The sequence below is a fragment of the Vidua macroura genome, chromosome 6 (assembly GCF_024509145.1).
Source record: "Vidua macroura isolate BioBank_ID:100142 chromosome 6, ASM2450914v1, whole genome shotgun sequence".
Classification (NCBI taxonomy): Eukaryota; Metazoa; Chordata; class Aves; order Passeriformes; family Viduidae; genus Vidua; species Vidua macroura.
Window position 1 is genome coordinate 6,435,437 of NC_071576.1, and position 24,033 is coordinate 6,459,469.

At 44.7% G+C, this 24,033-nt stretch overlaps 1 protein-coding gene across 1 annotated transcript in view; it reads right to left on the minus strand.

The window, feature by feature from the left end:
* Window positions 1-1,540: 1,540 nt before the first annotated feature.
* The window catches only part of KCNH5 (potassium voltage-gated channel subfamily H member 5), a 148,591-nt gene continuing 126,098 nt past the window's right edge, over window positions 1,541-24,033 (minus strand). The window contains exon 11 of the mRNA XM_053980361.1: window positions 1,541-2,686. Within this exon, the coding sequence (XP_053836336.1) occupies window positions 1,739-2,686 (948 nt within the window). The 3' untranslated portion in view covers window positions 1,541-1,738. The remainder of the gene's footprint in view (window positions 2,687-24,033) is intronic.

Genomic DNA, 24,033 nt, shown 5'->3' on the forward strand with positions numbered 1-24,033 from the left:
CTTGATACAAGAGGTCATTTAAGCCAGAGCCAGGGGGAATCCTTCTCTGAAGGAGCCACTGTGCTCTGCTGGGCTGGCCTCAAACTACACCAGGTAACATCTCTGAAGCTGCAATGGCAATTTCTGCTATGCATCTTGTGTACCTGGATTCAAACCAGTGCAAATTGAGAGACAAAAACCCTCACCACACTCAGGGGAAGGGTCCAAAAGTCCAGCTCCAAACGAGAGCAAACAAGAATGAACGCAAAGCCTGCCCTGCTGCAGCCCTGCAAAGCCAGCAGCTCCAGCCCAGGAGGTGGAGAGGGGGTCTGAGCACAGCCCAGGGCTGGGAGATGCCAATGGGAGTCAGCTAAGAGGAGGGACAGAGCCTCTGACACCGACCTGAGGGACTCAGTACGTGTGGGACCTGTGGGCACTGCAAGCCTGCTCCTGAAACGTGGCCCCTCCATGCACTGAAACCCTCCACGAGCCCAAGGCACGAGCAGCACTCCAGGCAGGCTCCATCCCCCCAGCACCACCACCACCACTCTCCCACCCACAGGTTATCATCCAAGCACCTTGGACTAAAGAGAATTACATCCTGACCAGTTATTTTCTCTCTTTCTAAAGGCAGCTGCAGACTGATAAATGTTCTCATGACAGAGAGTGGAGGGGGATTTACTGCAGCCTTTTAACTTCAGGCTTTCAAACCTGCTCATGTGGTTCCCAAGAAACTGAACTATGAGTGTTCTCTCCCTTGCTCAGACCTCGTGCAAAGTCTTTCTGCCAGGGGCAATAGGGGGGACAGTGGGAGAGCAACCTCAACCCCACAAAAATGGGACATGCTAATGAAGATACTGACAGAACCGGACACCACCACTGAGTGCTGCAAAGAGAATTTACATAATGTTACTCTAACAGTTCAGTAAAAATGGCATCAGTAAAAAGAGGCTTTCAAGAAAGAAGTTACCCCCAAACACTCAGGGAGTGCAACTGAGAGAGTTTCTGTTAGTTTCATTTTGTTACGTAAATCACCATTGTTATTATTCTTATTATTATTATTTCTTACTTACGATGTTAAAAGAGCAGGAGGATACTTGAAATAAAAGGCTGTGCATGCACAATACCCACACAAATAAATTCCAGTGATCCATCGTAGCACCAGGCACGGTGCCCTTCCCTGCCCACTGATCTGAGCCCTCCCTTTAGGAGGAATAGGGGAATTCATCACCAAATATACAGAATATTGTCATGGAATGATACCAGGAAACAATACTAACAGGAGTCTGAACGTGTCCTTCACGTCATATTAATCTACTGTTTAACTCAGCAGAAAAGACAGTGAGGAAATAAAAGCTCAATTCACCCAGCCTGAGATCAAAACTATCATGGCAATATTGGCAGGTTAGACCCTGATTCTTTAAATAGTACATTGCCTTTGTTAAACAAAAGTCATTCTTTTATTACATAATAGAGATTATAAATAAATGTAAAGTGTGCATGCAGTCAACTGCATATTATACAAGCAATATCTATGTTAATAATTGCTTTCTTTGGCAGGCCAGAATCCAGCTGGACATGCAATATTTACATATCAAAATCCTTGGTGTCTTCAAGTCATATTGGATGCAAGTGAAAATATATATGTATATATATTTACCGTATACACACACATTTTTATATATATATATATATATGTATAAAGGTATATATACACCTCTGCATATATACTGTATACATATATACACATAGGTATATGCTAAAAGTGAATTTCATCTTTTTCAGATTCAGGTGATGCAGGCCTTGAAACACTAAAAATATCCTGACAGGGTATCTGGGGAGGGGACTGGGGTGATAAATGAGACTTGGGGGAAGAGAGCTGGGATACGTTCTTTTCAGACAATATTTTTAAAATTTCTGCCACCTGCTTCTCAAGGGCAGCCATCCTACTGCTTAGCAGCTGGATATCTTCTTTGAGTTCGTGCTTGACTTCCTGCAGCGTGGTTTGTAAGGCCTGCTCAGGAATGGGGTAGAAAGGACACCTAGCATCCGCCTGGATGGGGCTGTGCTCCAGGGGGCTGCGAGTCTCACCAGCTTTATCCAAGCGAAGGTCACTTTTTGTTATTCCACTGTCACAAGAGTCTGTTTTCCTCAGTGGGTTTTTATTTACACCGTTCTCCGAGTCATTGGACTTGGGGTCGTCAGACAGCAACCCCATGGACTCGGCCTTTGTGACGTTGTTCCAGTCCTCCTTCTTCTCCTCGTGGGTGCCCATGGTGTTCTTCAGCCGAAGCCAGCCTTTCCCATTCCCGTTTTTCATCCGAATGGGGCTGTTCACTTTGAGGCATTTCTGGTCTCCGTTTCCGTTTGGCTTGAGCTCCATCACGTCGCGGTTGTTCTGCTTCACGGCCTCGCTGGTTTTCATGTAGGCCAGGGTGGTCTGGATGGGCGTGATCTGGGACACGGTGACCACGCTGGTGCCCGTGATGGAGGCCCCATTCTGCACGCTCCTGCTTTCCACCTGCAGCTGGCTCCGCTCGGGGTCGATGTGGGTCGAGCCTTGATTGCGCATCTCCTTTTGCTGCTTGAATTTCTGGAAGAGTTTCCGCACAGGGTGGTCCACAGGGATGCTCAGCGTCACCTCGTTCTTCTGCCGCAGGCGCTCCTCTTCCTCCTTCTTGACATCGCTGATCTTCCTGAAGATGATCTGTGGGGGATAAATCCACAACAGAGTCAGGACCCAAAGGACATGGCATGAAAATATTAATTTGAGATGGGTAAAAAGTCTTGAGAACAGCCATTTCTCTGTTTATTCTTAATTCTGATCTTCCTTCCCATCTTAATTTTTTTGTAGTGAATTCAAATGGAGCTCATCAAGACACAGCAACCTCAAGGTTAACCACTATGGATAGGTTATGTACACATACAGACACACACTTTCTTAACAGGATACATTAAAAGTGGGTTACGTCTTTTTTCTTGATGCAGAAGATACTACTACTTGAAGAACTAAAAATATCCTGACACCAACAGAAGGAAAGAAACTGAACAAAGAGAAGAAAGCCATTGACAAAGAACCCAAATACAGTGATGCCAACCTACCCATTACTCACACTCATACCTGCTCTGTCACTATCTTTAGATCAAAAGGAAACAGTAATTCAGCAGGGACTACACAGCTGCAAGATAAATTCAATGTACACACCCTTCCAGAGGCTGGAAAACCCCAGCTTGCTCAATACTTTTTGGTTTTGCTGTTAGGGTTAGGGTTTTTTAGGCGAGTTGGAGGGTGCAATTAGGTTCCCCATGGGCCACATGTGTGGCTTCACACATTTTACAAGTGTTTACTGCAGAATTAGTATGTCTAATGTGTGTAGGTGAATTAGAAGCACCATGGAGAAGCAGCGTAACAGGACTGTGTGTGGCTCTAAAAGCCAGCAATATCCACCATCTCAGCATGCCATGCCATTTAATTCTGAGTTATTTCACCTGGCAGCATGTCTCAGGCTGCTACAGAAAATGGAAGTTGAGCCTCAAGCTGGGGGAGGATCCGCTGAGCAAAACCTTTTTGTTTATTTTCTGCATGTTACTCATATGATTTTATCTTTTTTTAGGTTCATCCAGTTTTCTTGAATGTGGGACTGAGGCAGAGTGGGGAAACTGGTTCTCTGTTTGACAACACTGTGAAAAGCAGCCTATGATTAAATACAAATATGGACTGTGAAGGGATAGTGTGGTAAGAAAAGGAAAACAAAGCCCTTGAAACACACAAATAAAACCCTCTGTCGGTCAGCTGTAGGTTTTTGAACTATCAACCTGAGTATCCATATTTGAGTTTCTATTTACTTTCAAGTCTCACATGTTCAGAAGTCAGCAGAGAAGTGCCACGATGCTACAGATCCTTCACTGCATGAATCTGGAATGAGCTGGACTTCAAAGCTTCATTAGAGAGCTTTCAAATGCAGTAGATACATCCTTGCCTGCTGCTGATAGATGCAGCTGCTTATAATAATTTGGTTAACTTGCTTATTAGAAGCCCAGTTCAAAAAATATAAACAAAACCAAGGGACAATCATGGAAGTTACTTTAATCTGACTACTCTGACCTAGATGCAGTGACACATTCCCTCATTTGGAGGCTCCCCTTTATTAGCAGCTGCCCTCATGGAGCTTCTCTCTCTCTCTCATTCTCTCTCTCTTTCAGGCCAGTGGAGAGAGCAAACAATGGCATGAGAAACTGCCCTTGATTCAAAATTGAGTGATTACATTTAACTGAAGCCACACTCTCTAAAGGCACATTTGGAAGATGTGTGTGATGTTTTGTTTGTGCCTCTCTTGCCCCGGAGGGCAGCACAGCACCTCTGGCAGAACATGCAACAGTGAAAGCAACCAGCTGCAAGGATGTGTCCCCAGGGTGTGTCTCAGGGGACATGGCCGGTTCCTCTCCTGGTGTCCCCATTTGGCTGTGCTGCTCTGCCTTGTGCTGAGTCCCTGAGAACATCTGCAGTGGGGGAAACATCCTCTACCCAATGCTTTAAAAGGTTGTGTAGGGAGAGGACAAAGGGGGAATAGCTTTAAAATGAGAGTAGGTTTAGACAGGAAGCTAGGAAGAAATTATTTACTGTGAGGGTGGTGAGGCATTGGCACAGGTTGCCCAGAGCAGCTGTGGCTGCCTCATCCCTGGCAGTGTTCCAGGCCAGGTTGGACAGGGCTCTGTGCAACCTGAGAAAGTGGAAGATGTCACTGCCCATGGCAGGGGGCTGGAAATGGATGATCTTTAAAGTCCCTTCCAACCCAAACCGTTCTACGTTTCCATGATTCCTCTGCTTTCTGGCCACAAATCTGTTTCACAGCTTGAGCACCCTGCTCTCCTGCAGCCAGCCTGTGCCTGGCAGCTGCTGTCCAGAGGTAGTGGGGGATGCTGGAAGGGAGGCAGCTCCAGCAGTCTGGCACAGGCCCACGGCTCTTCCCTGGCCAGTGTGGCACTGGATGTGCCATTGGGAAAGGCAGGAGGCAACTCTAACAACTTCTGTCCTGCTGCATGTTTATAATAGCCAGAATGACAACAACAAAGACCACAGCAGCAGTTTTTGATTCCTCTCCCAAAGCTTGCACTTCACTGAAAATTACCCTCAGCTCCCTTTTCCCCCCCATCCAATCTTGGTTTTTTTGTCCCTCTTCTAGACTCAGTTCAAACCTTCTCCAGACAGAGGTTATCTCCCTGCACAAAATATAATAACCAGCAACTGCTGCTGCTGGGTTTGGCAGAAGAAAAGCCAAAACCTCTCTAACCTGACACCACCTGTACCTCATACTCCTGAAGTGTGTCCTTATAAAAATCAGGAAATGACTGTGAAGTGTTTTGCCCCAGAACCACTTGGCCAGGTGTCGTTCGGATGGGTTGAGCCCAGTGGCAGCGGGGTCTGAGCCCGAGTGCTGCTGTGACTCAGAGCAGGGCAAACACTTTGGGAACAGCAGAAAGGGATGGGTGGCCAAGGTGGCAAATGCCATCAGATACACAATGCAAATCTGGTCTGGCTGTGTGAGGCCAAGGACCCACTAACCACTGACATCCGTGAGCTTTACCCCTCCTTTATGCCCATGCAGTGCAGAAGACACACACCAAAGCCCTGCTGTCACCTTCTCAGAACATATTCTCTCAGCTTCATGCAGGACACAAGCTGACAGAGCTCTTCAATGAATTATTTCCCTTTTCTTCTCTTGGGACAGAAAATGCTCCAGCCTGGAATGGTTATGGGCAGCTCCTTTGAAGAAGCAGGTCTGCCAAATGCTGAATTAGTGTAGAAAATGCCCAGGGACTCAGAAATCCAGGGGTTAGCTGAGAGTCAAGAATTCAGGACTGATCTACCTCAGTGGAGCCCTATTTCCAATGGAGCAAAGGTGGGCTGGTGCACAGCCCTGGGCCTACTCCCCCCTTGGCCTTCTCATGTAACCTGTATGTGTTCATAGCTGTTTGTTATTTTCTTTTTCACTCTGAAATGCATAACCAAGCAGACCCTCACATCCCAACTGATCCTGTGGGATAATGGCACTTGGATGGAGACTGAGGTCTTGGTCCTCACCCTCCCACTGAACTGCTCTGCCAAGGAAATCATTTCACCCCATGGAGAGCTTCCCCTTCTTCTTTCCCCTCAACCAAGGAAGATGCACCTCTAGCACAGCAAGGATCTAGTTTTGGTCAGGAGTACTTGAGAGCAGTAGAATATGTACAAGTAAAAGAAAAGATCCTACACAGACAAATAACTGAAGGAAAAAACCAAGATGTGAATTGCAGCACTAACAGAGCAAGTTATTTCTCATTAACAATTTTTTCCATATTAGGAGATTTTTCATGTGGCTGGATTTAATCTGCTTCCTCAGTGGTTTAAACTAAACCAGAATAGTTAAAATGTGTTTACATTTACAAATGTTTACATGGAAACTTAATTCTATTAATGTGTAATAACTTCAACCAGCTTTTTTTTTTCTTTATAAATAAGAATAGAAAAAACATCTCATGCAATCTGACATTTCTCTGCAGATTGGGAGAGCATTATTTTGAAATCTTAAATTGGATGAGCTATTTAATTTGTCCCTGAGCCTTCTAAGAGAAGTTACACATAGGCCTGCCCAAATGTATGTCCCAGGAACAGTCACAATCTTCAAAGAAGAAGCTGAATTAAGTGTGTATAGAGTTTATTTCAAGGAGTAAATAGCCACACTCCTGTCTCACACCAAGTTCTAAGTTCATTAATGTAACAGACATTAAGTGCAGGACTCCATTTCCTTTATGGATCAGGTTGTGAAAGGCCGTTCCACGTGGCACAAATTTTGTCCCATGGGACCAGGTGCCTGGGTTTCTCTTGGTGAACTTATTTTGGGTAGAAGGGGCAACAGTGATGACATTAATTACTGAGCTGGCAAAGATGCAGTTAACTTTTAGCCAGCCATGGGAACTGAAATACTCTATTTATGAGGCAAGCACGGAGGAGACAACAGCAATTTGAGATTCTTCATCTGATCTCAACCTCAGGCTCCTTTCCCTCCCTTCCATACCAAGAGGTGAGTGTGAGCTCTGTCCCTTCCAAAGTGGGACCATAGCACAGCTACTGGCAATGGATGTGTCACTGCTGGAGCAGCTCCTGTGAGGTGCCAGCTCGTAGAACCAGTCCCAAAGCCAAGTGCAGATGAGAGCAACAGCAATGAGGAGTCAGGGAGCCAGCTCTAAGCTCAGCCACACACGCTGAATTAAAGAGTAAAGCTGTGGCCTTTTCAGGGGCTTTGAAATGCATCCCTTGTCTGCTGTCTTTTTTTGTAGCAGTACTGTGAAAATCATCCCTCCATGACCTTGCTCCATACAGGAGATCTACACAAAGATCTCTTAATAAGTGACTCCAAGGCAGGTACGTGAAGGGATTACAGAGCTGGTAAAAGTCTTGAAGAATTACAGTGAGTACATAAAAAGTGGCAGGTGTTTGGCCAGAGATCATCCTGTCCTGTGCCTGAACATCCCATGCTGCTGTTAGTGGTGTTACACCTGTGCCTGCTCCTCTCCATAGAAATCCACAGAAAGGGACAGCCATGGATCCAAAGGGAACACAGTTGTCATGGTGATGGATGCAGCATGTGTGCACTGACTGCGAGGGAGAGAGGGAAGGAGGGAGGGAGAGCCACACAAAGCCATCAAAAAGCAAAGATTTTCACGGTGTGAAGACCCTGTCCTGGGAGAATTGGTTTGACTCAGCTCATTGGACATTTCTGCAGCAGAAACACCACACTTCAGTCCCCACAGCTAACTCAGTAACCACAGGTCACTCTCATTAAAGCACAGACCAGGCTGATGTCAGTGCTGATCATCTCTCAAAAGTTTGTTTCAGGGGTAATTATCCTGTCTGCATCAATGTCTTGTAGAAGCCCCATCTCCCTTGCATCTGATTGTTCACAATCAATGTATTTGTCCAGATCCCTGTATTTTTGTTCCTATTTAATACAGCAACTTCTTAGAAGGCATCTGAAATCAGCGAGATAAGAATCATAGAATCACAGAATCATTAAGGTTGGAATCAAGATCATCAAGTCTGAACCAGGTTAATAAATTTGAAGAAATATAGAGCTTTTTTTAACCCATCTGGTAGCACAGGTCCAGAGCTGTACTTGAAAACACTGCAGATGGAGTAAGTAGGATGAGCATACAAAGTGAGTTGGAGCTTCCCAAGTGATGGAGGCAGGATCTCAGGGAAATGCACCTTCCTTGAACCACATGCAGAGCTGGCAGCTGGTTTGCAGCTGGCTAAGACCCACTCAGCAGCTCCTTCACCAGCTTTCAGATCCCAGCAGAAGGACTTGGACTGGTCCATCTCCTCCACGAATATCTAATTCCCATACAAAAGGGAATTAGAGTGTCCTCACAAAGTGTGTTGGTCTTGGCAGCCTTTTATATAAGTCTTTTTGCCTTTTTTTTTTTTTTTGTTTGTTTGTTTGTTTTTGGAAATAGGAGAGATGCCTTCCCTTGCCTCTTTGGCCTGAAATTACACAAGCTTAGCTGAAGCTGTCAAATGGATTTTAAAAGTTTTAAGTGGCATAACCAATATCCAATACTGCAATAACACAGATCTCATTTTCTTTGGAAATAATGCTACGAGGCCATACAACATAAATTTCCATAAAGACGTCTGCAAAAAATACTATTAATTTTCACATCTTGGAGTGCACTGTACAAAAGTAATTTACATTTTTGTCATGCTAATGCGGAAGGCAGATTTATGTCAGATCCAGGATTTAGACACAGGATACCCCAGCGCAGACGTGTGTGCTATTTCCTGCTCCTGAAAATACATAATACATAAATACATTTCCTGCTCCATAAAATACACCCAATTTCCAGAGCACAGACACTCAGAACAGGGCTCACCTACAAAGCCTCTGTCTGCAGCTGAACTCACCCTCCAGGAGCCCTGCACAGCGGAGGGAGGAAGACAAAGGCACTTGGAAGGTGTGAGTCATTTTACCTGCAGCTGGATGTTAAAGCAGGTCAGACAAGCTGTACCCTGAGCTGCCTGCTTGTCTCTGGTGTCTGTACAGGGAGCTCCGTGCCTGTCGCCTGTGTGCAGACACCCTCCATAGATGGTGGGGATGGAGGATTCAAATCCCCACCTCTGGCAGTGCAAATGTCAGGGTTTGGTGCAGAGCATGTTAAAAAAGCCTCCTGCACAGTTTTTCTCTGTGTATGTGTGTGTGTTCTGCACCCTTCATCTGGTGCTATTTTTATTTCCACCCCAGCGTGTTGGGGTATTGCCAGTTCCTGGCTGGGATGAATTCCCCACAGCCTCAGGGCCCAGCCAGTCCTTACAGACAAACTTTATTCTTCCAAAAGCTGCAGAGGGAGGACAAGCCACAACTGCCCAGGAGAACTTGCCAGACTGGTGGCTCTCAGTGAGAGCTTGTTGAAAATCAGATGGAGCAACTGGATGAACCACCAGCAGGGAAAGGAAATCCACCCCTTCCCCCTTGTTCTCACTACACTTCCCAGGAAAACCTTCCAGCAGGGCAATGGAGATGCCCTTCCCACAGCCCCTAGGAAACTGGAGACCACCTGAGACGTGTCTGTTCTGTCCCCCCACCTTTTTGCACTGCAAAGCTCATCCCACTCCCAGATGTTGTAGGACAGATCCTGCTTGGATCACTCCCACCACTGGCACGAAGCACTGCCAAACCCAGCCCACCCTTCCCAGGCCATTGCTCTGATGGCTCAGGGGGGTCTAGGATGCTTCACCCCTCAGTTCTTGAGGACTGGTCCCCTCTAGGAGCCTCTAGCTGTCAAAACAGGGCATATCTGGGATGCTCTTTTCTGATATTCTGAAAACTTGGCCAGTCAAACCCAATTCCTAATGTATAACCCTTGGTGAAAAGGCTTGCTCCAAAACAAATGTGTTTTTAAAATCAAGGCAGGTCCCAGAGAACTAGACTCACCATTAATACTTGATGTTGAAATGCTTTTAAATCTTATTTTTCAGACTTTTTTTTCAGAAAGCTCCCAAGACATTACTAATACCTGATACTAAAATGCTTTAAAATCTTATTTTTTAGATATTTTCTTTTTTAAAAAACAAAAAACTTCCATTATATTAGAAATCTTCCTTATTTGTTTACATTAATTAAAATGTGAATTTAAAAAGTCAAACTATGAAAGACTGGACAGAAATGGATTAATAGGAAATGACCCCACACAAGCCTTTAGGCTGCTTCCCCTAATTCACTCCTGCAAATCTCTATAAACTCTTAGCTCACTTTATTAATCTGCACTCCAAGGATGCAGAGTAGATGGTTTGAAATGATGGCTTTATTGTTCCTCTGCTCTGTACACTCTTCAGATAGCTTCACTTTGATGTGAAATTCAGCCTCAAAAACAAACTGCTCTAACAACTCTTTTAATTGCTCTCCAGTAAATTCCCCTTAATCCTCCTATCCCAGGAACTGTTTTGTGTTAAACCATTGCTCCATCTGCATGTGAGAAAGGAATCGCTGTCCTTGGCTGTGCAGTGAAAATGACTGACTGCTGAGCAATTAGTTAATCTCCAGGATAGGGATGTTTCACTAAACAGTCTTTCATGCTGGATTTTGGAGGAAAAAAGATTTCTGCAGGTTAGTCTCTGCAGCTGCTTGAAAGAAACAGTAAATAATAGCCTTTCTGCAAATCTCCATTGATCCTGACTTCACAGACACAGTAACATGCTACAGCAAAAGCTTCCTACCAAGCACATTGTAATTTTGCTTTGGAGAAACTGTATTCACATACATTCTTCCTAAGTAACTATTGAACTGGCCTGCAAAAGATGTGAAGATTTCCAATCCAAGTAACAAAGTGATGTAGCTTCAAGGAAATGAGAATTATTTCCATTATGCTGAAAAAGCCCTTTTAAGGGATATTTAATGGCATTTTATGTGCAAGGAAGAGGTTCATTCTTTTATGATGACTTAATAAAGATCTTTGTCCCCCAAGTTGCTCATCTAAAGAAAAATCAGGAAATATAAGGAGGGAGACACCCTTCAGAAAAGCACAACAACAGCCAATAACTGATTTCCAAAATCCAGAAATTCCATCATCTCTTTACTGCTTGTCCTGTGGTTTTAGAAATTGATTACTGTAGGTCAAATTTTAATCTGGTTCCATTTCATGTTCACAATCAATTCTCACAGCACCTGAGCACTCTTGCAGAGAGACATCTGTGCACGCTGGCAGCCAATTAGGCTGATCTGCATTTGTGAATATTAAGAAGAAAGTGGTTGAGAGTTTGACCCATCCACTTCATACTTGGTATGGATCTGAAGCCATCCTGGTTTCATTTAAAACATGTCTGGATGGAAGAAGAAAGAGAAGAGAAGCGGGCAGAGATCCAAGTCTCATTTGTGACGTCCCCGGAGCATTGTGGCCAAACACACAGAGCACCAGGCTGGGATTCACAGGGATGGATTATCCTGCTGGCCTGACCTTCAGCCAATTGGGAAGTCCTGTACAAATCACTCTGCCTCTTCATCTCCCCCAGTGTAAGAGAGGATAATAACATTGCCCTCATTTCCCCAATTAACTGGAAATCCCTCTGTCACTGCTATTTACAACTGAGAGACCAAAACCCATGGCTGACAGCAGAGAGAGGTCACTGTGCTGGCCTGTTGCCAAAACTGAGGCAGTTCATTAAAAAAAAAAAAAAAACAGTCATTGAAAAAATGCACATAGGTGTTCTCAGGGTTTCAGCTCAAGATCAAGGGCGCAGGGCACTGCTGCCCTAAGATGTTTAGGGCAGTGCACAGTGGCCACATGAAGTCCTGTCCTCATCCCCTGAGCCATCAATCTCAGATTGATTAAAGGTACTAACACCTACTGACACCTACTCTGCAAGGAAGGATCAGCCAGATCACTCAGCTGGCACGATGGATTCTTTAAACGGTGTGATTATACATTCAGCCAAGTGTGGGCTGAGCTATGGAGTCAGATTTCCAAAAGAAATGCCAAAACCTTCTCCTCCCTTGGCAAAATTATACAATTTTCCACCAAGTAGAAGAGCGTTATCCGAGAGCAGCTCCATTTCCTGAATCAGGAGCTCTGCTGTTCTTTCAGTCACTCAGGCCTGAGCACCTCCTGCCCAGAGATGCCTCCATCTTCTCATATCCCACAGGAAAACAACTCATGGATTTCCTGTGGCTGCAGGTTCAGCTCTTGTCTCTGGTGTCTGCTGGGCTCTGTTTGTCTGCTTGGAAAGGGATGCTGAAGAAGGGCACTGTGCACCCTTGGAAGTGAAGAGCTTTGCCACTGTTTTTAAATGAGACTCTGGAATTGGAATTGATCTCTTATTTTTGCTGCTTTTTCACTCACTATTTTCTGTTTTCTTTGCTGTAACCAAACAGCAGATGCTTTAGCATGTTGCAGAGCAAACAGATTCAGAATGATTTTGGCAATGCTATCCAAGTGAGCAAAATGCTCCTTCCACATACAAAATTATTTCAATCAATAAACCAGAAAGGCTACACTGTTTATGAATTTATGGTGGGTTTCAGCCAGGGTTTGTTGCTGCTTGGCCTTGTTTAGGGTCAGTCCATTGCAGAGTGAAGTATTGATCTCTGTGGCCTCAGGACTGTGACCTTGGTCCAAACACACACAGCCCCTCTTGGGCTCCTGTCACAACTGGGAGCAAAGAAGCCCAGCTTTAGCCTCCTAATTCCTTTTCAGGACCTTAAATCCTACATTGAACTCAATAAAAAAGACAAAACTGGATCGGAGAGCTGAAATAATGCATTGAGTCAGAGTCTAATCTGTTTTCTGTATATAACACAGAGTTGGATAAACATGGGGAAATTGAGCAGAGGACAATTTGAGTATGACTGCTGCAGTGTAAATATTACTGAGCAGTGTCTTGTGGGGATCCCTGTTCCCTCTCACTGGTTAGGTTTATCCACTTTGGGATTTACACTCACACCTTCCTTCACTCCCTAACAACCTTCCCATGTAAACAAGTCTGATCTGGACTGGTCATTTGGTGGGTGAGCAAACTACTTGCAGATGTGCTCTTCTTGGAGAGTATCACATATTCATCTCTCCTTACCCTTTCTCTTTTCTTCCTTGAGGATGCAATTATTAGAGAGCAAAGGACAAGGGAGATATTTCTCCTATTTCTTTGTCTGGCATTAAGGCAGAGAGAAGAGCAGATTCCTTTTGACAGGATTTTTTTTTTTTTTTTTTCCATTTTGCAGATGTTTCTTTCTCCTGCAAGAAGGCAAGCTGAGGTACTTACAGAGGGGGAAAGAGGGGCCCTGCAGATGGCTAAAAATCCAAGCCCATTAGACCCAAGAGCTTTCACTGCATGTGGAAGTGAATCCCAGCAAGGACAGCCTCCACCCACCCCAACCAGACCATCTCATGACTTTCAGAGAACGCCACTGATGTAAGGAGATGGTGACATCTCCTGCCAGCACATCACCATCAGGTACCCCAGGGCTCAAGAGCCAGAGGGAGCTTCCCACTGCCTCCCAGCCCAGCTGAGAGGTGCTGTGCTCACTGCCAGACAGTGCCCTCTTCCACGGGACTGCTCCCAACTCCATCAGGCAGGCTGGGTCCTTGCAAACTTATATTGACTGGCTGCTGGATCAATATCTGCTATTGGCACTGGCCTAATGAAATGTCAGTCAGCAGCACTGCCAATTGATCCACACTCATCTGTGCTGCAGATTAGTCACTGTCTCTGCATTTTACCAGAGATGATTAAAAGAAGAAAACAGCCTTCAGCTCTCCCAGGATCTCCTAAGGGGGCCACGCTCCTGGGCAGGGAGAGGGAAACACAGTTCAAAGCCTCCAGATGACAGCAGGGTGTTGAGCTTGGGGCACACTGCAGAAACAGGGGAAAAGTGCCAAAAGACTTTACAAGTTGCTCTTCAGCCTGATTTAACTTGGAGCAGAAAATCAGTAACAACATGCAGCACTAATCCCGCACTCCCCTTTCCCTGTATTGGGGGAAGCTGGATTTACGTAGCTGCCATTTGTGCCAGAGGCCAGCAGCAGGGCACAGAGAGGTCATGCATCACTGGCCCAGGGTCATTGAGCTGTTTAGTGGATAAGCTGAGGGGATGGAACCAAGGTTTCCAACCTAAAGCCCCTATAGTAGGAAAATCCATATTGCAAAAAGATTAAACATATATTTTTAGAAGAAAAAAAAGCCACAAAAATAAAAACAAAAAAAACCTCATTAGTATAATAACAATCTTGCTTTTCACCACTGTCCTGTCTGGTATGTAGAGTTCTGGATTTGAAATAATTGAAAGGGCTCCCCTTTAATTGCAGTTAATTGCTGAAATAAAATCCAGACCAGGATAACTTACTGCTGCTCAAGTTTTTGTTGTAAGAGGGGTGAGGAGGGAGGCAGAACCATTTCTGTTTATTTAGTGACAAAGGTTGTGCTTTTATTCCAATGAAAAATATCAAAATCCTCATGTTTGGCTTCTGGCCAGCCCTGCTTGTGCACATCCCCAGCACAAAGCCACTCAGAACATGGGCAGAGAGGATTTGCAGAATCTGTGTTTTCTTCTCTGTGTTTTTGCCTCTTATTGCTTTTTGCCTGAAGACTAAATGGTCTCACTAAATGCCTAAGAGAGTCTCTCCATTTACAAAGTAATACATCAGCAAAAGAATTGCAAATTGTTCCCCAAATATACTACTCTCTGCTGTCTGCTTTAAGTGGAAATTTAAATAAATTGGAATCATTATGGCTTTCTTTTTTAACTTAAATATTACTGTAGCAGACTATAAAGTGCCTGAAATTTAATCTGAAGTCTTCAGACCTGAAAAAGCATTTTGCAACTGAAAGATTTTTGATTTTTTTCCCAGCTATATCCAACTGGCCCAATAAAAAATAACATTCTACCTGGCTTTCAGAAACCTTGGTTCTATATGGAATGTGCCCCCAGCTACTCTGTTGACTTCATCACTTTCAAGGTTTTGTTAATTTATTGAAAAGCTTTTACAGCAGGAGCTTCAATTAAAACAATGCATTTCCATTACCATGCAATGTAGAACACCATCAGTTTTGTTTGGAAGTGCTAAGTCAGAAATGAAGAAAGAATTTAAAAAACCCAAACAGAAGGGACAAAGGGCAGCCTCTGTACCTAGAGGAGCCAAGACACCACCTTGTATTACACAACAGGGAGGTAAAACATGCTGCTCAGTCACTGTCAGATATTCCTCACCTCAACCAGGGCTAGCAACAGAGACCAATTTAGTGGAGAGAGTCACTGACTCCAGACCCAAGCTAACTGAAAAACATTCCAGTATTCCTGACCAGAGCAGATTTACAGTGGTGGATAGGCAATCATTTGTTTCTTTCCCATTTGCTTCTAGATTCCAGTCAAGGACCTGACCTTTTGGGGCTAAAAGTGAGGGCCTGCCTATGTCACACCACGTGGAAGGGCTCCAGGACTCCTTCTGTCCCACAGCAGTGTCCCCCTGCAGAAAGGCCAGATCCATGAGGACGAAGCCAGGCTATTCTCAGTGGTGCCAAGCAAGAGAAAATGGGCAGAAACTGATGCACAGGCGTTCCACATGAACACGAGGGAAAACTTCTTTCCTATGCTGTGACTGAGCACTGGAACAGGTTGTCCAGAGAGGGTGTGGGGTCTCCCTCACTGGAGATACTCCAATCTTGTGCCCTGTGCTCTAGGATGGCCCTGCTGGAGCAGGGAGGTGGGACCAGATGATCCACTGAGGTCCCTTCCAACCTGACCCAGCCTGGGATTCTGTGATTCTCTGATTAGGCTGCACTCAGAACTGCTCTCATCTCTCTCTGTTTTCAAGCCCGAAGCTCACACTGCACCGTGGTTCTGCGCTCAGCCAGCCAATCCTGCCAAAATTCCCTCAGTTATTCCCTTTCCTATACAGCCTATTGCCATATCAGAGAAGACTGAAGCTGTCTAAACCAATCTCAGACACTCACTCCCTATCTACAGATCTTTTGGATGAAACCTAAGTTCAAATGACCAGTGACCATATCCCAGTGCCCACTTTACCCATGGGACGCCTTGCAAACAAAGCCACAGGGATGCTGCCAGGGAGAATGTGCTGGGGCAATTCAACAACATCTCTACTTCTCAACTCAGAGACACAGCTCAAAATCCACTGGCAGAGTGACCTGGCAATTCTTTTAATTTGAAATCAAGACTTGGAAAGGATTAACACCTCTGAAAGACAGGGTCAGCCCACTGCGCAATAGATGTGAAATAACTCAGTTAAACCATTGGGAAATCCAAATTTGACAGGAAAAGAAGACCAAAGGGTTATTTAAACTTTTAATATCTACTTCATTTAACTGTAGAAAGCTTGGTGAAATAACCTTAAAAAGTATCCCAGGGATTCTTCAAGTGAAACATCTCACCCAGCAAGAGCAAAGCTTTTCCCAGTTGGGAGCTCTTAGTTGGCTGTGTGTGATTAAGAAGTGCTGGCTGATGGAATACGCTGAAATTGCCTTTAATATGATGACAGTCACTGCTTCAGTGGGGAGGAACCACTTGGGGAGAAAAAAAAAAAAAGACCCAAGACACAAGCATGCAAACATTAAGGAGTATGCTGTCAAGAAGAAATATACCATGAAGAGGATGTGCTACTTTCACCTAAAACTTCTCCCTTTAGCCTTAAGTAGCTGGCATAGCTCTGCCACTGAAGGTGCTTAGGAGACTCAGGAATTACAGCTCAGGAGACTGAAGGTATGACAGCTTTTTAGAGTCATCTGTAATTGTTAGCAGAGCAGGGGCCTTCTATTTATGGCATGATCAAATTAAATTAATTTTTAGAGAGCAAAGACCCCATTTCAAAGATTTTGCTAATGTTTCCTCCTACTTAAATGTGCACCAGCGAAGAGCTCTTCCTTTCTGGTGCAGAGTCAAGGGAAAGCACTCACAGCTGGGAAAGCCAGGAGGAGAGCTACAGTGAGCTCTCTACCACAGCACGGAAACACAGCTTCAGCCATGTGAAAATTCAGAGTGCTGCTCCCTGAAGCCACTTGTGCAGAGATGGAGTTGCTGATGACAGTTGTGGCAGAGCCACTCGTGGACAGCACCACGGGGCTGCCTATGTGACACACACCCCCGGGGATGAAGTGCTCTCCCTGCCCCCAAAGGGACCACTGCATGTTTTCCCAGCTCAGGAGATGTGACTGAGGCACTTGGCAAGCAGTGACTCTGCAGAGCCTTGCATTTATTTCTGAAGGGCACCCGCAGGAGGAAGAGGCAGCACAGGAGAGCTAGCTGGTGGGGTTATGGGGATGGCATGAACAGATGGTGTGGTGAAGAGCCATTTCCTTCCCACTTGCACAATGACTGCATTAAATCAATCCCTGGGCTTTCATGGCAATGAGCTAAGGCTGTGCTCTGAAGGGTTTGAACCATCTGACCATATCCTGCTTGTGGGTATCATTCTATGGGGTCTCCACACTTCATCCACACTCAGGGAAAGCTCCTTCCATTTTTCTCACGTACTTCTTGGTGACCTTCCCTGCTATCTGTATGGCAGCCATCTCCTCTTTGCCAGCTGTGGATCTCTGTAAAGCTCACCTGCAGTGTTTTTATTCCCATCCATGTACTCAGGCACTGACACAGGATGCTCCATAGGGGCTGAGCCTGCTGGTTTTGCAGCCTTTGCTTATCTCATTGCTCCAGACCTAAACAAATTAGTTTGTAATCCTCAGTACTGTATACTCTGGAAAACCTGGCTTTAAAAGTGATCAGAAATTACCTCATGTAAAACTGGAGTCAATCTCTTCCTCCTGTCTGGGGCTAGAAGAAAACCCTGTACCTGCACAAATAACAGGTCTTTGCAATCAATAATATCGACGATTCTCTATTTCCCTATTTTTGGCCATGCTTCACCCTGTTTACACACAGTTTGTATTGCTTTCTACCACTCCCTGTGCACACACAATTAATGAAACACCAGCTGGTGCAGGATAAACACTGCTGCAGGGATGTAAAAAGACACTACACAAAAGTACAGATCTCTACCTCTGTTATTTTCCATCTCAGATGCTGTGTTTGCCTCCCAGAGCTCCTTGTGAGCTCAGAAACTTTGGCTAAAGCATCTCCCTGTTTTTCTCTTTGAGGTTTTTTTTTTTTCTATGTCCAAAAAATCCAGCTAACCCCAAGCCTCCCACACAAGACAGCAGTTCTTCAGTCACCTTCTCCCAGGAAATCCTTGTCCAGGAGGCTGACTCTCCTCAGGGGGTTTGCCACTTGCCTTAGATGCTGGGGGACAAATGTGCAACTCTGTTGGATGTTAAAACCATGAAGGTGCTCAGAGTGCTGGAGCACCTCACCTATGATGACAGGCAGAGAGAGCTGGGCTTGTTCAGCCTGGACAAGGCTCCAGGCAGACAGACCTGAGAGCCCCTTCCAGTATCCAAAGGGGCTACAAGAGAACTGGAGAAGGACTTTTGACAAGGGCATGCAGTAATAGGACAAGGGGAAGTGGCTTTATACTGCCAGAGGGCAGGTTTAGATCCAATTTAAGGAAGAAATCTTCCCTGTGAGGAGGATTTGCACGTGGTTGCCCAGAGAAGCTGTGGATGTTCGAAGTGTTCGAGGCCTTACTGGATGGGGCTCAGAGCAACCTGCTGTAGTGGAAGGTGTCCCTGCCCATGGCAGGAGGTGTGGAAATGATCTTTAAAGCCAAAGTGACCCAAACTGTTCTGTGATTCTGTAATTCTGTGTTCCCCCATGGGTCAGGGCTGATCCATGGGGCCAGAGCATCTTGCCCTCAAGAAGGCCAGCAAGGCTAAAGAAGGCTGTTGGGGTTTTGCAAGCCCAGTCTCTGTCCTAGCAGATTCCTGACCATCCCTATTAGCAGCTGCCTGACAGGTTGGACTGAATTTGAGCCCAACTGGTCTGGCAGGAAGCTCTTCATGGGGCACATGCTACTGAGATTTCTAACAAACGCTTTAAGTTATGGCTGATGGTTCATCAAGCTCAGCCAGGCATCTGTTTGGGACATTAATGCATGGCTGCACTGAGTTTGTAAATTATTATTCATGTACTTTTGTAGAACATCTTGAGGTTGTTGACTGAGTCCTTCACTAAATGGGAACAGAGACAATTATTCACACATGAAAAACATGCATGATTCAGTTAATCCATTTACATTTCTAGTGTAGCCTTCCTTGGCAGGATGGCCAATACAGCCTGGGAGAAGGATGGTCATTCATAATTGAGCTGCTCTGACCAACAACTGTCACATTTAAAAATGGATTTACCTCAGACAAACAATGGACATGGAAATTCACTACAGTGGCACAGAGTCAAGGAAGGCAGAATTGGTGAAAATAGTGAGGTTAGACTCAGAAATTAATTATGGAGATGACAGGATGCTCTAAGGCCAGGGACATGGACAAGAAAAACTGCATGTCTGCACACTGAGAGGGAAGCAGTGGGAATGAATGGAAAAGAAAATTTATTCATAACAAAAAGGCTTCATTTCATCTGATCAGTTAGAAACATCCTGATTAGAAATGGCTGTTCTTTGCTGCTATCATCTGCTGGTTGCTTAGGTCCCCATTTTCACATTTTTAAGGGAGTGTGAAGTGTTTTAGGCTCCTGTTCCTGAAGTAACAGGAGTGCTGTTCATAATAAAAAAGAGGACAATGGACTGCTTCCAAAGGGATATGTACTCAGAGAGCACGGAGAGGTAAAGTCCCCCTGCTCTGCAGGTACAGTGACTGATTGAAATTTAATACAGGAAACAGTATATAGAATCTTTTTGGCAGCTGAGACAGCTTTGTGGAGTACTAATAAAAAAATCTGATATTCCCCCAGAAGTCAGAGAGGAGGTCCCAAAGTTCAAAATATCAAAAGATCACTGACAGTTTAATTAAGGAGTTAAGAGAATCAAGAGGCTTTCATAACTGCTCACAGTGTTCCTTTTTTTAACAGTAACCTACAACTAAAACCTATCTTATAGTTTTGTTATCTTCAGGAAGGGAAACAAATTAAGAGCTAGGGCTGTAAGCTCTGAGAAGTAAAATATGGGGGAGAAAACAAATTAATAATATATATTCCTTCCTAAATGCACTGAATATTTTTAGCTTTCAGTAAGTTGCTCAGAAGTGCAATAATAAGGGACTCAGCTTATTTCAGGTGCTTCCCAGAACGTCCCTGTCCCTCCTGACAGCTATGCCCACCTCTGGAATATATTTAAGCATCTCCTGAATTTGTTCCTCCAGTCTTTCTTAGCATGGGACCTAAACTGAGCCAGCTTGCTAATCACAGCCACTGGCAGACAATTAAAAAAGGCATACTCAATCAGCCATCATCAAGTTGGAAGTGACAGGCTGGGTTTTATTTTTAACTAAAACTAGTGGGATTTATGCAGCTCTTGCACTTTGTTTACAATTTAATACTTTCCTACATGCTCTGTAGAAAGCAGCCCCAAAATACGACTCAAAGCAAGGTAAATCTAGGATTTGCAGGACTGCAATGATTATTATGTGCTGAAGCAGCACGTTTGGGTATTGCATCTGTAAAGTGTGAGCTGAAAAATAATAGATTCATGGATTTATATTTGCACAGAAAAGAAAGGCCTTACACAGGGAGTTTTAGTTAGCATTTGAGAAGCTATTTATTTATTTATTTATTTGAGGAGCCTTTTTGTTCAAGCCAAGGCAAAAACCTAATAAATAAAATCAGTGCTGTCTCCATTGCAAAACTGCTGTGAAACTGCCACTGACCATTTCTAGATGGGTCAAAATGGATTCCATTTTGGGCAGAGCCAGACAATTCCCACTTGGATGAATGCTCAAGCTCTGCCTGTGCCTTGTGAGCCCATGGGAATCCACTGATATGATCCCAATGAACAGGAAGAAGTTCTCTTTCCCCAGCCATGGCTTTGGGTGCATTCCTACCAGCATTCCCAGTCTGGCAGAAGTAAGGTTTAGGGAATGAGAAGTCTGGGGTAGAAGCTCATTTTATACCTTCAAGTCATACTGTGCTGTTGCTAAAATGTCTGGTGTTTAGCTCCAGGAAACAATGACAGAATTAATCATCTCAGTTTTTTAACATCTCCCCATTTTCTTGAAGTTATCAGGTTGAAAAAAAAATTCATAGATCCACACAGCAATTAGACTCAGCACCCCTGTAAGAAGAAATCCATAGCCCTGGAATAATTGCTTGGAGTGGTGTGAGGTAACACAACACACCTCTATCCCCACTTTCTGTGTGAATCCTGCCTGATGGTAAAAACTTCCTTAACTGGAAATCAAAAATGAAATTGCAATATTCCTTCCCACTGCACCATGCACATTCCCTCCCTTTCCTCTGCAGTGTGAGGAGATCAAAAGCATCAATTTTAATCAATGAGGGGAGGTAAACACAAAACGTTTATTTTTTAATATTTACAAGATTAAAAATAGCAAACCTTTGATTTATTTTTTAATTAGTCATGTCCTGTGCAAGCAATGGTGCCTTGAACTGGTATTAGCAGACAGTCTGCAGAATGCTTTCTGTGTCAAGCAAGGAGAATATCTTAATTATGAGAGCTTTCTAAACAAGAAAATAGTATTAATTCACAGAAAGCACAATAGCAAATAATCACCAATCTGGATCTTCACTCTAACACCGCCAGTCACATTTTTGTCTCCCCATGGACCTGCCCTGACATTCTTTTTTAATGACCTTTCCACACACAAACAAATCACCCAGACTGCACTGCCTGCCTGAGGAAGGGCTGCTCATACCTTTCACTGGGGTACATCAGCTGAGTGCCTTTAGTATCAGCTGCTGAGTCTCTGTGTGCAGAAAGCATCACACCAGCACACAGGATTTTTTCTGCAGCCAGACAATGCTGTTCAAAGATCCTTGAATGAGAAGTCTGCTTAATTGCCTTGCATTCCTCAATAAAGACCAGCAGACAAACAACATAAAATGACCTTTTGATTTAGATTTAATTTAGGCAGAGAAGTTACACGTACAGGAAAAAAATAAGTGTACCTCTGTAATGCCAAAAGATTATCAGAATTGGGTTCAGTCCTGCTTTTAACAGAGCTGGTGATTTGTCTCTTGCTCCTACAGAAGCATGGTCAGGATGTCTGAGGAAGGTATTTAACTCAGAGATTATATCCAGAATAGAATATTGGCCTGCTGGTAGCCTGGGGGATTTATGTGGCTCTGAAACACTGCTAAAGATGATAGTGCACTGGCTGATCTCTGCATCTGCCTGCAGTCTGGGGGCAAAATGTGCTAATCCAGACTGTGCTGTGAGTCCACAGTACCCCAAACCTCCCAAAGATCCCTCGGGATATTCAGTGCCCTGGGTTTTGGGAGAGGAAGAGGAAGAGGAGAGGGAGAGGGAGAGGGAGAGGGAGAGGGAGAGGGAGAGGGAGAGGGAGAGGGAGAGGAGAGGAGAGGAGAGGAGAGGAGAGGAGAGGAGAGGAGAGGAGAGGAGAGGAGAGGAGAATCCAGAATCATCATCTAATTCAATTGCCTGACCACTTCAGGGCTGATCAGAAGTTACAACATGATCTTAAGGACAATGTCCAAATGCCTCTTAAACTCTGACAGGCTGAAGGTATCGACCATCTCTCTAGGAAGCCCATTCCAGTGTTTGACCATCCTCTCAGTAAATAAATGCTTCCTAATTTCCAGTAAACCTTTCCTGGAGCAGCTCTGAACCATCTCCACACATCCTGCCACTGGACCCCAGGGAGAAGAGATCAGCAGTTCTCTCTCTGCCCTCCCCTCCTCTAGCAGCTGCAGGGGGAAATGAGGTCACCCCTCAGCCTCCTTTTCTCCACACCAGACAAGCCCAAAGTGCTCAGCTGCTCCCCAAACTCCTTCCAGCCCTTTCACCAGCTTTGTTGCCCTGGATGCATTCAAGAGTTTCACACTTAGCACCAAGTTCTGCACTCAGCCACGAGTGCAGCCACAGCCAAGCAAGAGAAAACCTCTGTGCTCCCTCTGCTCCTCCAGGGAGGGGATTCAGAGGTGCCACAGCACCTCATTTCCCACGGTCAGTACGACCTGAAGAGCACCCAGAAGAGATGACCTGAAGAAGAGGTGAGTGCACAGGAGATGAAGTAGCAGAAAGGAGAGGGAAAGGAGTGAGGCACAGGGAAAAGAGTCCAGCTCACAGCTACAGAAGTGAGACAGCAAACCCACAGCAGCTCCTGCAGTGCTCACTCTGCTCCCACATCTGTCCCAGGCTGTCTAGCAGGGGCTGAACTTGAAGCTGCTGCAGTTCTCCCTCTCAATTTTTATGCTGCTCTTCTACCTAGCAAAGTCACACACAGTCTTCCAAGGACTCACTTCCTTGCTTTGAATGGCTTAAATTCAAATCCCCACATCCCTGAAGAGGGGCAAAGACACAAGGAATTGCTCAGGGGAGCAGGAGATGGGAAGGAAGAGCTGCAGAAGAAACTCTCGCCTCAGATCTGTAATTCTCACTTGGAAGGATCTGTGGGGCTCTCCGTGCAGAAGGTGGAGGTTGGCCTTTGCTGGGCTGTCTGTAACCACACAGCTACAAATACACAGGGAATTGCTGCATTATCTGTACTGATAAATTCCTCCCATGGGCGTGGATTGCTCAGATTGCTCAGATCCCTGAGCAGTTTCTCCAGAAATTTCCAGCCCAGGACCACCAACCAACAATTTGGACAGGGTCACTTTATTTGATGGCTTGGAGTGGGCTCTTCTCACCCAAGTACATTTGGTCTACAAGTGTAGACACCATCAGAAGTGGTATTAGATATAAATCAGTGGAACTGTCCTTTAGGAAATATTGCAATTGAGTATTAACATATCTGGAGTGAGCAGTGAACGCAATAAAGCTAAACAGTAAAAATCTTCAAAAATTTTCCAAAGTGAAAGTCTTTCCAAGCATAATGGCAGCTGCAAAGTCTGCTAAGACATGAACAAAATAAAGCCAAGAATTATTTTTGAGGGTGTAACTTACTTGCTTGGTATTCACACTAAACAGTCACTAAAGATAAACTACAGCTATAGGGCTTTTTTTTTGGGACAACATGTTCATATAAAAGAAAAA